The following is a 13457-nucleotide window of genomic DNA, read 5'->3' as shown; positions in this document are numbered from 1 at the left end:
AGAGCTGTGTTCCAGTAGTCGTGTTTCTTGAAGATGATTGTATAATGATAGAGCTTTTGCAATGTGACTATGTGATTGTGAAAACCTTATGTCTGATGCTTTTATCTACCTTGTCAACAGACGAGTAGAACATATGGAATAAAAATAAATAGGGGGAACAGGTGTTAAAATAAATTGTTTGAAATGCTAGTGATCAATGAAAGGGAGGGGTAAGAGGTATGGTATGTATATATATATATTTTTTTGTTTTCATTTTCTCTTTTTCTGTTGTCTTTTTCTTTTTCTGAATTGATGCAAATGTTCTAAGAAATGATCATGATGATGAATATGCAACTATGTGATGATATTGTGAATTACTGACTATATATGTAGAACGGAATGATCAAAATAGGAATGTTTGCGTTTAATTGGTGTTTTTTTTGTATTTTAAAAAATAACGGTACAGACAGATGAGAAAACATACAGATTAAAAATAAGTAAATAATGGGGAATAAATATTAAAATAAATTTAGTAGATTGAAAATACTAGTGATCAATGAAAGGGAGTGGTTAAGGGGTATAGAAAAAAGGGGAAACAAAGGCTAAAATATGTTGGGTAGATGGAAATACTAGCAGTCAATGAGAGAGAGTGGTAGGGGTATGGTACGTATGAGGTTTTTTTTCTGAATTGATGCAAATGTTCTAAGAAATGGGCATGGTGATGAATATACAAAATGTGATGATATTGTGAGTTATTGATTATATACCAAGAATGGAATGATCATATGGTAAGAATGTTTGTATTTGTATGTTATGTTTAAAGAAAAATTTTTAAAAAGCAATTTATAGTTTCGTATATATACTTCACAATAAAAAATATTTTTAGAAAATGTGCTTGTAGGGGGTGCAAGGGTAGTTCAGTGGTAGAATTCTCGCCCTCCATGCGGGAGAACTGGGTTCAATTCCAGCCCCTGCACTTCCCAAAAGAAAAAAAAAATCAACAAATGGCGCGGCAGTAAAGGGACAGTAACATGGAAAAAGACTGAAATGTGACCCCCACCATACAGCATACAAAAATAAATAAATACATAAAGTGTGCTTGTGCCTGAAACATCTCACTTACAGGAAACTATCCAAAGATATTGGACATCGGTAAAGGCATGTAAGGACATGCACTGCTGTTGTAAACAACCAAAAATCCAAAAGCCCATCAATGGGAAATAAAGTCTATTAGAATGACGCTCACAATATATCGTAAAAAGGCAGGTTGTCAAGTATGTATAATCTTCTAAAATTGTATATATATAGGAATGCATGGATACAAATGCAAATACCTGAAAGAACATTATCAAAGTTAATGGCAATAAGCTCCAAATGGGCATATTTGAAAGAACTTTACTAACTTCTGTATACTGTCCAATCCTTCCCAAAATTTGCATTTATAATTTATAAATAACCCTCCCACATAAAATTTAACATAGGTTCCTATAGTAGTTTGCTAATGGCTTTGTCCCCATGCTTTTGTATCATGGAAAAGCTGGGAAGGGAATGCACCACAGCATTACTTAAGAATAAAGATGTAGCAGTGTGTGTGAGGTCCCTGCCCTGAACAAATCTACGATTCCGGTGAAAGTTGTTCAACACTGAATGCCTTACCTGTGCCAGCCGTAGTCTAAGTAGTGAGGCTCTGCCCCCAGGCAGTAATTGGAATCTTTTCCTAGAAAATGAGTGTTCTAGTGAGGCTTGTAACTGACCCAAAACGTTAAAAACAAAAGGTACAATTTCTATGGGTTGAGTAGGCAGACTGAGCTGGACCCAGGAAATAAACTTGTAGATGTGGAATACGGAAAAGTTGCTGCAAACTTGTAGATGTGGAATACGGAAAAGTTGCTGCAGAAGAGTGATGCGTGATTACAGATGTGTGAAGTATTGAGGCTACTATTCCTCTCCTCCCCCTGATAGCTTTGTGCAGCTCAGCTATCACTTAAACTGAGATGGGCCACACACTCTGTGCTTGAGCAGAAGCCAAAAGCACAGGAAAATGAATTAGAAGTTATCACTAAAGTCTCAACAACCACAATGCCAACGATCACTTAAACCTATCTATCCAAGCTTTCAAGATACCGTGAAGATAATTAGCAATGAGAAAGTATAAACTGGAGTTTATATTTATACAAGTGGAGAAAAAAAGGTCAACATAGCAAGAGCAGACTGGGAGCTAATAAAATTGATAAAGCCATCTGACATTTGCAGCTTTTTGTGAAAAAACTTTTTGAGTTAATAAGACAACCATGGCAAGGTTGAGCAACTAGGAATTGGTCCTGCTTTTCATGGTCGGGCAGAATGAGACCTCAAGCACACTCTGTCCTGGTGCCAACTAGTTCTGCACTTGGTATGTCTCCATTTGAACCTGACTAATGGTACGATGTATGAAGTACAATGGTATCAGAGGCCACAGAAAGGTCATTGTAACTCTACCTAATGCAACTGTGATTACCAAGCTGTTGGTTGAATGTACACAGCTACTGATGTGGGGTTAAGATTTTTATCTATTACACTCAATAGGTTGACCCTTTTAAGCTTGCATTTTCATTTCATGTTCATATTCCAATTGTACTTTGCAGAGTTTTTAAAGTATAAAAATCACACAACTTTCAAAAAAAGCTAAAACGACAAGTTCAAGGGAAAATTTTGGCTAAAAATCATTGACACAAATCCTTCAAGTATAATAAATTTTAAAAAGTTAGCCAATTGTCTCACCTAGAATTAAAAGAAAAAAACTCATCTCCATAAGTACCCTATTTTCAGACTTTTATCCAATTACTAATACTTCAACTGAGCTCTAGCCAGTCTCAGCTATGTCTATCAGCCGATTGATTATATGCATGTGAGCAATGAAAAAGGAGACCGTCATTCCCATTTTGCCATTCACTTGGAACTTTAACAAACTGTTACCAAGCCTTTTCATGAGTTCCTTATGTTTTGATTGAGAGCAGTCATCAGTAGAAAAGGCAAAACAAAAAAGAAAGGATACTGGGTCAGGCCAAATAGTTCAATTTTACTCCATTAGCCTTCCTTAGATGATCTGATTATACCAGGTCCCTAGAAAACCTTGACGTTTTAATTTTTTGTTCCTAGGCAAAGAAAAATGATGGGCCTGGGAAGTGCAGTTGATCATAAACAAAAGCAGTATCTAAGGGTTTTAAAATAAGATGTTACCCACTGATTTTTTTTTAAAGGGGGCTTTACATGGAGTGAATCCTCGAATGACATTGACAATTATTTCACCAATGTTTCCCTTAGTTCTTAGCAACACTGTAAGCACTCCAGGGAACCTGAATGCATGCTTAATATTTAAGAACCATTATTTCAAAAAATAACTCATACTACATTAATACTGACTACAAGAGACCTTGGCCATACACTTAATATTCAGCACACTCAAACAGAATGGGATTTTCCAGTAAGTATTCTCAACTTACCTTTTAAAGGATGTTGACTTTCATTCCAGCCCAAATTAAGCTCAGGGAATCTAACCTCAAACTCTTGACCATGTAATTCTGGAGAGTTCAGATATACTAAGCCATACCCTATGATAGTTGGAAATACCCAAAGCTGATCCTAGTCATAGTGAAATTATTTTAAATAACCTACATAGAATCTTATTTTTGTTGCCATTTTCAAAATTTCTGCAGTCTCCTTTAAGACTTCAATTATACACCATGAGCTTTTAGTCACATATTTAACTCACGCTAACCAGTTATTTTTAACTTTGAAGATGCAGAACTCCATTGTTAACACTGACAAAAATGTAACTACACCTTTCTTTTGATAACCTTAATACCTCCTACCACATTTTAGTGTTTATTTTCCTCTTATCCACATAATCATAAAACATGGTGTGTCAGACCTTGAATCTCTCTCCAATGTTGAAAACTGAGGATACGACCATAAAAGTTTTATTAGAATTTATCTGATTTTACCACTCAAAATCTCTACAGGAGATGGTGGTGGACTCTAGGCAAAAACTCATTTTGCTCAGAAATAAGATTTTAAATGAGTATTTTTAGGATATTTGAAACAATGGTATAGCTACAAAACTCAAGCCTTATTAAGACACTATCAGACCCCAAATTCATACCACCAGTTTTTTTTTTAAATTGTTAAACAAACTCAGTTTCTAAAATTCTCCAACGTACAGAATGCTAAAGGCTCAAAAGATCGTGGAATATGTGTTTTAAAATTTTACAGTGGAACTATGACATGTGGACTGTTTAACTGAATATCATAAGTACATGGAACCTTTAGTAGGTCATGAAATTCCATAGGTTTGTCCAGAGTGATGCCCCGATAAATTCCAGTGATTTGAACAGTGAATAAAAAGTATCTGCAAAGTCCCTTTGGGGGAATGGTGAGAAAGGGGGAAAATTCAACTTCCCCATGTGGAGAATTCCTGATATTCTCACAAGCAGTGGGGACAACCAAAGCAATAGGCAGAGTCCTCCTCCTTGGGGTTTGCTCATATGAAACTTATCCCTGCAAAAGACAGGCTAAGCCTACTTAAAATTAGACTTAAGAGTCACCCCCAGGAGAATCTCTTTTGTTGCTCAGACATGGCCTCTCTCTCTCAGCCAACAGGACAAGAAAACTCACTGCCCTGCCCCCCCCCCCTACATGGGTCATGACTCCCAGGGGTGTGGACCTTCCTGGCCATGTGGAACAGAAATCCTAGAATAAGCTGGGACTCGGCATGAAGGGATTGAGAAAACCTTCTTAATTGAAAGGGGGAAGAGAGAAACGAGACACAATAATGTGTCAATGGGCAAGAGATTCCAGAGTCCAGAGGTTATCCTAGAGGTTATTTTTACGCATTAAATAGATATCACCTTGTTAGTCAAGACATAATGGAGAGGCTGGAGGGAACTGCCTGAAAATGTAGAGCTGTGTCCAGTAGCCATGCTTCTTGAAGATGACTGTATAACGATATAGCTTTTACAATGTGACTGTGATTGTGAAAACCTTGGGTCTGATGCTCCTTTTATCTACAGTACGGACAAATGAGCAAACTATATGGATTAAAAATAAACGGGGAACAAATGTTAAAATAAATTTAGTAGATTGAAATGCTAGTGATCAGAGGGAGGGTAGGGGGGTATGGTATGTACAATTTTTTTCTTTTTAATTTTTTTCCTGGATTGATGCAAATGTTCTAGGAAGTGATTGTGGTGATGAATATACAACTATGTGATGAATTGTGAGTTATTGGTTATATACAAGAATGGAATGATCATATGTTAAGAATGTTCATGTTTGTATGTTTAAAAAATTTTTACAGTGAAGGTTAAGTGAAAATATTCCTACTTAAAGTTAAAAGAAAGTTTGTTATAGATCTGTGAAATAGTTTTTATGGATTTAGGTATCAATGACAGCATATTTATAAAAACATATGCTTTTTAAAATGAGAGCAAATGAAGTCATTAAAACTAAACAAATCTTAGAACATCAAATAAAAAAAGAACCATCATTGACAATAAGGAATTAAAGATTCCATTGTACATATACTTTCTACAGTTACTGTTAGTTAAAATTTGAAACAGAAGTGGGTAATAAGCAAAGGCTACAATTAAATTGCAGAATTAAACTGGCAAGGATTTTTTGAGCATGTTACATTAAAATATCGTCATCTGGCCTACAGTGGAGACACCACAAAATCTCATCCAAGTACATGAAATATTTTTAACACTGTAGCATTAAAGTTTGAAAGGGAATCCCTATCAGTTTTTCTTTTCTTTTTGCATGGGCAGGTACCGGGAATAGAACCTGGGTCTCCCACACAGCAGGCGAGATTTCTGCCACTGAGCCACCACCGTACTGCCCCCTATCAGTTTTTATTATAAAAAATTAAACATCTGCTTAATTGGCAGAACTTTTCACTTTTACCATGTTGTTTTCCAATTTTATTATGAAATGCTTAGACATGTCTAAACACAGCCTTTGCTATTTTTTCATCCTTAGCATTTTAAACTTATAAGGCTAAAAAAACAAACAAACAAAAAAACCATGACTAGCCTCATTTTCAATTATGTAACAGGAACAAGAAATCCACCAGCAGCAAAAAGTTTAAAACTCAGATCTTTAGTAGCAGTCTAACACACTCAATCTAGATTAAAAAAGTAATAATTTGTTAAAGCATGCACGTAAATTTAACAATCAATAAAAACCACAAGTGACAAATATATTGGTTATCATTCCAAACATGTATAACCAATGAACATGGCCTAGGTTTCTTTATTCGTATTCACTTCAGTAACTTGAATCCACAGATATAAGCAGAATATAAGCAGAAAGTTACAAGTAAACACAGATTATACATGCAAATTTCTTTCCACAAAGGTCACATGTGCAGGTACATGTATTAGAAGCGTGCGTCTAGAATCATGGCCAAACTTTTTAAAATGCAGAAATGTAAAATTACATCTTGAAATATGAAGAGATGGTCTACACACTTCAAAACTCAAATATTGCTTATACCAGAGATGTATGACAACTACAGGATTCAAGTGACAAGCAATAAGATCTCAAGAAATTAATACTGGTCAAAGAGAACGGGAATAGTTTTTACATTTCACTGAAAATACATTGACTACTAGAATACGAAATCTAGCAGGAAATTAGGAAAAATATTACAAAATCTAAAGCCAATTACTTAATATTTCTTATTATCTAAACAACAGCATGACATTAAAAGAAAACTGCACCTGCATCTTAATTGCCAATCTCATATTAACGAAGTTCTTCCAAAAGGAAATGCAACTAAAAAGCTTCAAATTCCAAATTAAAAGTCTGCAAGGCTCAGATTAAAATGTGGAATGTTTCAGATGAAAGTAATAATAAAAATACAATTGGTTTTGTTCTTTATTGAATGGAATCCAAAGTTCTTGACATTTCTTTGAAACCTGGAACTACTGAATTTAATTTCTCTGTTTCTACATCTTTTTCTTAGCAGTGCAAGTTATCTTAAGTAGCTTACGGAGTTGCTGTCTACAAAGTACTTCTGTCTGTTGCCATTCTGATAAAACAAAAACTATTCTTCATTAACTTAACAGTATATGCATTTTTGCTATAACACTTAAACACATGAACAGACATCTATTATTGTTTCCACTAAAACAAAAGAGTACAATATTTCTTCTAACTATCGGTGCTGTATTTAAAAAAGGTTAACATTAAAAACAAAGAACCATTATTTTCTTTTGAAATCATTAAGCTTCTTGAACATCTTAAGCTTCCTTCTTCTGCCTGCGTTCTTCTGCCAATTTATTCAGAAATTTCTAAAGAAAAAAAAAATTACAGTAATTAAGTCACCTAAGAGAAACATAAATGGATGTTAGAAATGGAATTCCAAAATAAAATCCAAATTTAGGGACTTGCATATAACTTTGTCAGTATTTTTCAAGAACAAATTAACTGTTATTATTCAGTGTACAAAACCTAAACTGGTTCAGAGGACAAAACAAAAAAGCAAGTAAAAATGTCAAGGTGAAAACAGGTTTTTTCAATGTGAGATTAACCATAATTTTTAGAGATGAGAAAATGAATACTATAGTCACACAAAAGAACTGGTACTACTCCAAGAACACAACTGTTAAAATGACATGTATCAATTTGCTGCTTTATATATATTATTGCAGGGTTTGGCAAACTAAAGGTCTGGTAGTTAATATCTTAGACTTATGGGCCATTTAGTCTCTGTTGTAACTACCGAATTATACTATTACAACACCAAAGCAGTCATAGCAATACATATGAATGAATGACTGTGGCTGTGTTCCAATAAAATTTTATTTACAAAAAGCAGTAGGCTGTAGGGAGAGGTTGCCAATTCCTGCACTGGTTAAGACCTGTGGCTTTAACCTGGAGTACCTAGATACCAGATCTCTTAAGACACCAATGGAAAAACAAAAAATAGTCTAAAATTGAGCCTGAAATAAAGTTTATTTTCTTCTGGTTGGAATCTATCTAAACTCTGCAGCTACTGCAAATCAATGAGAAAATTACAAGTCCATACTTTCTGAAAAAAAGTATTATCAAGTCATTTATGAGAGTAAGGTATATTACATAAACTTAAGTTCTTAGTAAACTTGACAAAATTTCTCCAAAATAGAAGGAAATCAAGTGAGTCACCTCAAGAGACCAAATATTTAATTCCAAAGCACATTATATATAAAGTACCAAGGATACAGAAACCTTGAAATTATTCCAGTATCTGAGTACATATAATTTCTGACCCCAAACACCCTAATATCAGAGCAGATAAAATAAATTGCTGCTACTTTTGAAAACCACTCATCTTTTTTCATACTCATAACAGTGAGACAGATAGGTAGTAGCAAAGAATATTTACATTTAAAAGAATCAAAAGTGAAACAAGCCACTAACTGGAATAACTTCCGAAATTTAGGTCCAGATGGTCATCTAGTCAACACAGAAACATGTCTGATGACTGAATATCATAGAAGCTTTATATTATAAAAGCAGGGTGAATATTCAATTTATCTATAGTATGAGTTCTTTTACACTAAGTCATAAATTTCAAGCTTTCCCCCATTATCTATTTGTATACTTGGTCCTTCCAAAAGGCTACTAACAATAACAACAAAATTTCAAAATATCCAAAGAGGGATTTATCTTTTAATTATGTTGTGCTGAATTCATCTGTCCATTTTATTCTTCTATCTGTTTTAAGTAATTAATACAAATAATAAAGCCGATGCAAAAATATTTAAAAATGACAGAACATGATACTTTATAAAGCTAATAAAGCCTTTTCTTATTCCACTTGGCTTTCATGCCTCCAAACATCTTCCAAATTACCTACACAGGCCTACCACCCATTTGAGAATACTTAATGACTTCAATTATAAGAATATCATGGAATTTATAAAAATCCTTAGAAATTATCAGATTATCATGATTTAATTAGCATAGAGTGTGAAAAGAGGCTCAATAGATGCTTCAAAAATTGATTAAACTGCTTAAGGCCCACCAAAGAAAGAAAAAGGTGATCTCCAGGACAGTACTGTGCTGGATCCACAGAAGGTACTATACACATCTTACTCATATATTTCACTTATTTTCATAACGTATATGATTTGTTAGTTTTAACAAAAGAACTCTCTCTCTTTTAGAGTCAGCCTTACCTTCAATTTCTGATAATGAGGAAGGCTGCTGCAATGAGTATTCTTTGCAACTTCTTCATTTGTATAAAAGAGTGAACACAGCTTACAGTAAAAACCTGTTTTAGGTATCACATAGTCTATACCTAAAAACACAAACATATATTCTTACAAATTAAGTAACTCAAGACTTTAATTAGTATTCTCAAATCTTTTTTTCCTGTCAATATAATTTGAACAAGATGATACATTTGTGAAATCCAATGTGGATCAAGCTAAAAAAAAAAAATCCACGACACTCTTGGTTTGTACTTATTAGGTCCACCTAAATGTAGTCTTAAAAAGATAAAAAAGTAAAAAAAGCAACGCTAAATTTTTAGTTTCAGAAACCTTTATGAGGAGAAAAGAAAACATATTGTGGCATGGTAACATAAGATCAGGAAACGTGTACAAGGGAAAGAGAATATAATGATTAAACTTTACAAATAATTGTGCACAGAAATAAAGCTAATTCAAAATGCTACCAGAACGTATAAGACAAACTTTTAAATCTTATTTTAATGGGGGTTTGTAAGGGGGGGAAAGAAGTGGAAGAACAAAGCCTTAAATCTCACCAACGGGAACATTGGGCTGATATGGTCCAATTCTATACTCATCTGGAATTGTATAGTCCTCCTTGTTTTCATCACTTTGGCCATCTGCATTCTCACTTGTATCTTTGTTGGGATCATCAGCACTCTCAGCAGATTCAGCTCCCGGTTCTGTATTTTCCTCATTTTTAATTCCATTTTCCAACGCTGCTTCGTTTTCTTGGTCAAGTTCCTCCATCTTGTCCACCTTAATTTCAACCAAACCATCATCATTTTTGTCACCAGATTTAAATGCCATGCCCGATTTACGAAGTTTCTGAAGCTCCGAATCTTCCTCATCACCAACCTCATCTAGAGTGACAAAACCTTCCATACTCCCTGGGAAACGACGCTGTTAAGAAAGACAAATTTACTCTGCAACAATTATTCTGCAGTATCCCTTCCATGTGCTTTACTTGAAGGGAAAAGGATAGCGTCTTTGTCTTTATTCATTCTCTCAAAAAACTTTTTTCTTTTCTCTCCCGAGATCACTGGTGGTTCTTTTAGCAATTTAGCCTGCTTTTTTTTGTTTTTAAACTAAATAATAGAAGACCTGTCCCACAAAGAGCAGGTCTACAGTTTTTAAGATTATGCTGCTAGAAAATGTGTCAAAGAACTAAACTGATAAAAATAGTTTACTAGTACCCTTTGTTAAGACAGTACCTTACAATGAGATTATAACTCATTTAGAGAACACTTAGTCTAAAATAGGGTAGTGGTTAAGAAACAAGGTCTGGACCCTGTCTCAGCTCAAACTTGTGATTCTGTCACTTATTAGTTATATGAACTAAGACAATTTACTGGAATTCTCTGTGCCTCAACGTCCTCATTTACAAAATGCAAGTAACAATGACACCTATCACATATGGCTATTGTGAGGATAAAGTTAATTACTATGCACAAAAAGCTTTAAAAAAGTTACAGCATGCACTAAATGTTTTAAAACTGCAGCTCTTAAGTGTGCAAATTTATTACACAATAATCATTCACTCCAGTTGTCAGATAACTTTAAATTATTTGACCAAGTCATCAAATCCTGGAGGTAAATATTTTTTCCCTAATTGGTGAATGTTCCTTAGAAGGAACCAATGGGGTAAGGATTGATAAAAATCTCATTTCATTCTACATATCAAGAGCCATTTAGCATACGGGGCTTCAAAGGCATGGTATAATCCTTAAGGGAGATAATTAGTACATGGATCATTTGCTTTACTATTCTTTATAATACCGTATGTGCATACATGTATGCATTTTTATATTGGCAGTCACCTTATAGCCACTCATGTGACATATTTTCTAATAAAAATGTTTTTCAAAAAGCTATGAAAGCATTTAACAAAGTTTAATTTTCTCAAGCTGGAAGATAAATTCAACAAATTTTGAGTGGCAAATTTGTTTTGGTACTTTGGCTCACTTAACTTATTATAAACTCACAATCCATCTTTTTAAAAACAAGCTGTACTGGGTGGGTCACGGTGGCTCAGCAGGCAAGAATGCTTGCCTTCCAAGCCAGAGGACCCGGGTTCAATTCCCCGTGCCTGCCCATGTAAAAAAAAAAGAAAGAAAAACCAAGCTGTACTATAAGGGTGACTACAAGTACTTAATCACTATCAACTAAAATACAGGTGCATATATATATAGTTTCTATGTCCTCCTTCTTCTACTAAAAAATTCCCCTTCCAACTTGAAATTTTTGCAACTATAATAAAAAAAAGTCCTATTTAATCTATATATTGCAGAGTTTATATTTAAATTTCAAAAACTATGGTTTGTCTAATTTTTCCCTGATATAAATGGCTTAATTTTCCTTAATTTGATTCCGCTAGGGTAAATACTCTGAAACATTTATCAAATCTAGTTTTTTTAATTAAAACCAGTCAATATAAAATCTTTCTTTACCTTTTTAAACTTTTTCTTCGCTGCAGCTGAAGAACTTGCATTTGCATCTTTTTTCACAGCTTTGTCTGAAGACTCCTTTTTCCCTTCAGAAGCCACATCACCTAAATTCGCAAGATCGGTCTCATCTCCCACAGAACTCCCACTTTCTAGCAGTGCTGCGGCTTCTTCTTCATCTACAAGTAGCTCATCTTCAGATTCAAGAAGCATGTTAGGTTCCTGTTCTGTCTGGTCATCTTTTATGTCTTTTTCTCCATCTTCACCTGACTTCTCCTCTTGTTCTTTACCTTCACCTGTACTTTCAGTCTTCTGGGAACCATCAGTTTTGGATTTTTTATCACTTGGAGATTCTTTGCCATCTGGAGAGTAAGATCTTTTTCTGAAATCAAAAATACATACCAATTAATTTCTCTTGGTTGGGAAAAAGAAAAAGAAAAACTTAATATACTAGGTGCATGTAAACATGGAATAAAATTACCGAGATTTATCTTTTTTCAGTAAGTCAATGCCTCTGTTGGGAATCTAGAAGATAAAGTTTTACAGAAGTTAAACGACAGAATTCAAAAATAAAATCTCCAGATTATACAATACTTACATTAAATAAAAATTAGTAACTATCCCTAAAATTAAGGCATAAATGGAGAGGAATTTAAAATCAAGAGTCACACAGTGGCTTAGCAGGCAGAGTTCTTGCCTGGAATGATGGAGAACCGAGTTAATCTAAGAGCCAAAAAGCTTTTGGGAATGGAAACTTTATTACAATAGGACATTAAGAAGATACTCTACTAAACAAGCATAAAGAAAGGCCTCTTTTGAATTTAAGGGAATCATTCTCTCTCTCTCTCTTTTTTAAAATACTCACTGCCTTAAGAATTATATAATTTCCAAAAGATTTTACTTGCTAATTAGCTAGTAAACAGTAACCACTGTAACACAGTAAACTATAATCATCTCAGTTTATTCAATTTCTATAATTATATCCAGGTATTCAAGCTTATGGTGAGCGGTTCATCACAAAAATCATTCTGAGAGAACAGTGGTTTGTAACATTTATGGTTGGAAGAATTCTGCTAAAATAAAAGCTTAAATAGACAAAAATTAATGAAGGTACAATTTACAGAATACAAATTAAAACACTTCTGCTACTGGAGAAGACCAGAATAAGGTCAATTTCATTCAGGAATCAAAATCAAATAAAAAAAAGTTATAATAATGTTGAGGGGCTTGAAATACGCTGAAAAACAAAAAATAAGTTTAATGATGCCAAATCAATCACTACATACCCTCAGTACCAGTTTTTTATATTTCTCAGACAAATCAACCTTCACACATCTCCCCTGAAACCAAAGGGCCTTTTTCAAACAATGATCAACCATTGCCATTGCATCTTCTCTGGTCTCCATCTCAATAAAGGCCTAAAAAAAATCAGGAAGGGTATTATTTCTCAGATTTTTACAGTACTCTAGTGTTTTACTATTACTTTCCTCTACCTATTAGGAAACTCTAATCTCTGGCACAGAGTTGCAGATAAGAGTCACTGAATTTAATATGGACAACCTGTCAGATTTACAAAGTCCCCAAGAATCACTGTAGCACCAAGCATCATTTATATTTAGTCTTCATGCAAAAACGCAGTTCAAGCAATAAGCTTAGAAGATAGTAATCAAAATACTGCAAGAAAAATCTAGAAGGATACAAACTTGGGATGCTTGCTCAGTTACAATTTGGCAATATGAAAGAATGCAAATATTCAGATTCAGAACCACCATTCTGAAAT

The 13457-nt window shown here is 34.1% G+C and overlaps 1 protein-coding gene across 6 annotated transcripts in view; it reads right to left on the bottom strand.

Moving 5' to 3' along the window:
- Window positions 1-6095: 6095 nt before the first annotated feature.
- Window positions 6096-13457, bottom strand: part of MATR3 (matrin 3) — a 29792-nt gene continuing 22430 nt past the window's right edge. For 4 of the 6 annotated variants that reach the window (XM_077138609.1, XM_077138614.1, XM_077138613.1 and 1 more), the window contains 6 exons: window positions 12964-13095; window positions 12159-12202; window positions 11684-12059; window positions 9770-10136; window positions 9180-9301; window positions 6096-7310 (listed from right to left, as the gene is read on the bottom strand). In XM_077138609.1, the coding sequence (XP_076994724.1) occupies window positions 7260-7310; window positions 9180-9301; window positions 9770-10136; window positions 11684-12059; window positions 12159-12202; window positions 12964-13095 (1092 nt within the window). In that variant the 3' untranslated portion in view covers window positions 6096-7259. The remainder of the gene's footprint in view (window positions 7311-9179; window positions 9302-9769; window positions 10137-11683; window positions 12060-12158; window positions 12203-12963; window positions 13096-13457) is intronic. The other 2 variants (XM_077138611.1, XM_077138612.1) reach the window with 2 other exon arrangements.

The sequence above is a fragment of the Tamandua tetradactyla genome, chromosome 20 (assembly GCF_023851605.1).
Source record: "Tamandua tetradactyla isolate mTamTet1 chromosome 20, mTamTet1.pri, whole genome shotgun sequence".
In the NCBI taxonomy this organism is placed as follows: Eukaryota; Metazoa; Chordata; class Mammalia; order Pilosa; family Myrmecophagidae; genus Tamandua; species Tamandua tetradactyla.
Note: the sequence above shows the minus strand (reverse complement) of the source record. Positions and strands in the feature narration are given on the sequence as shown.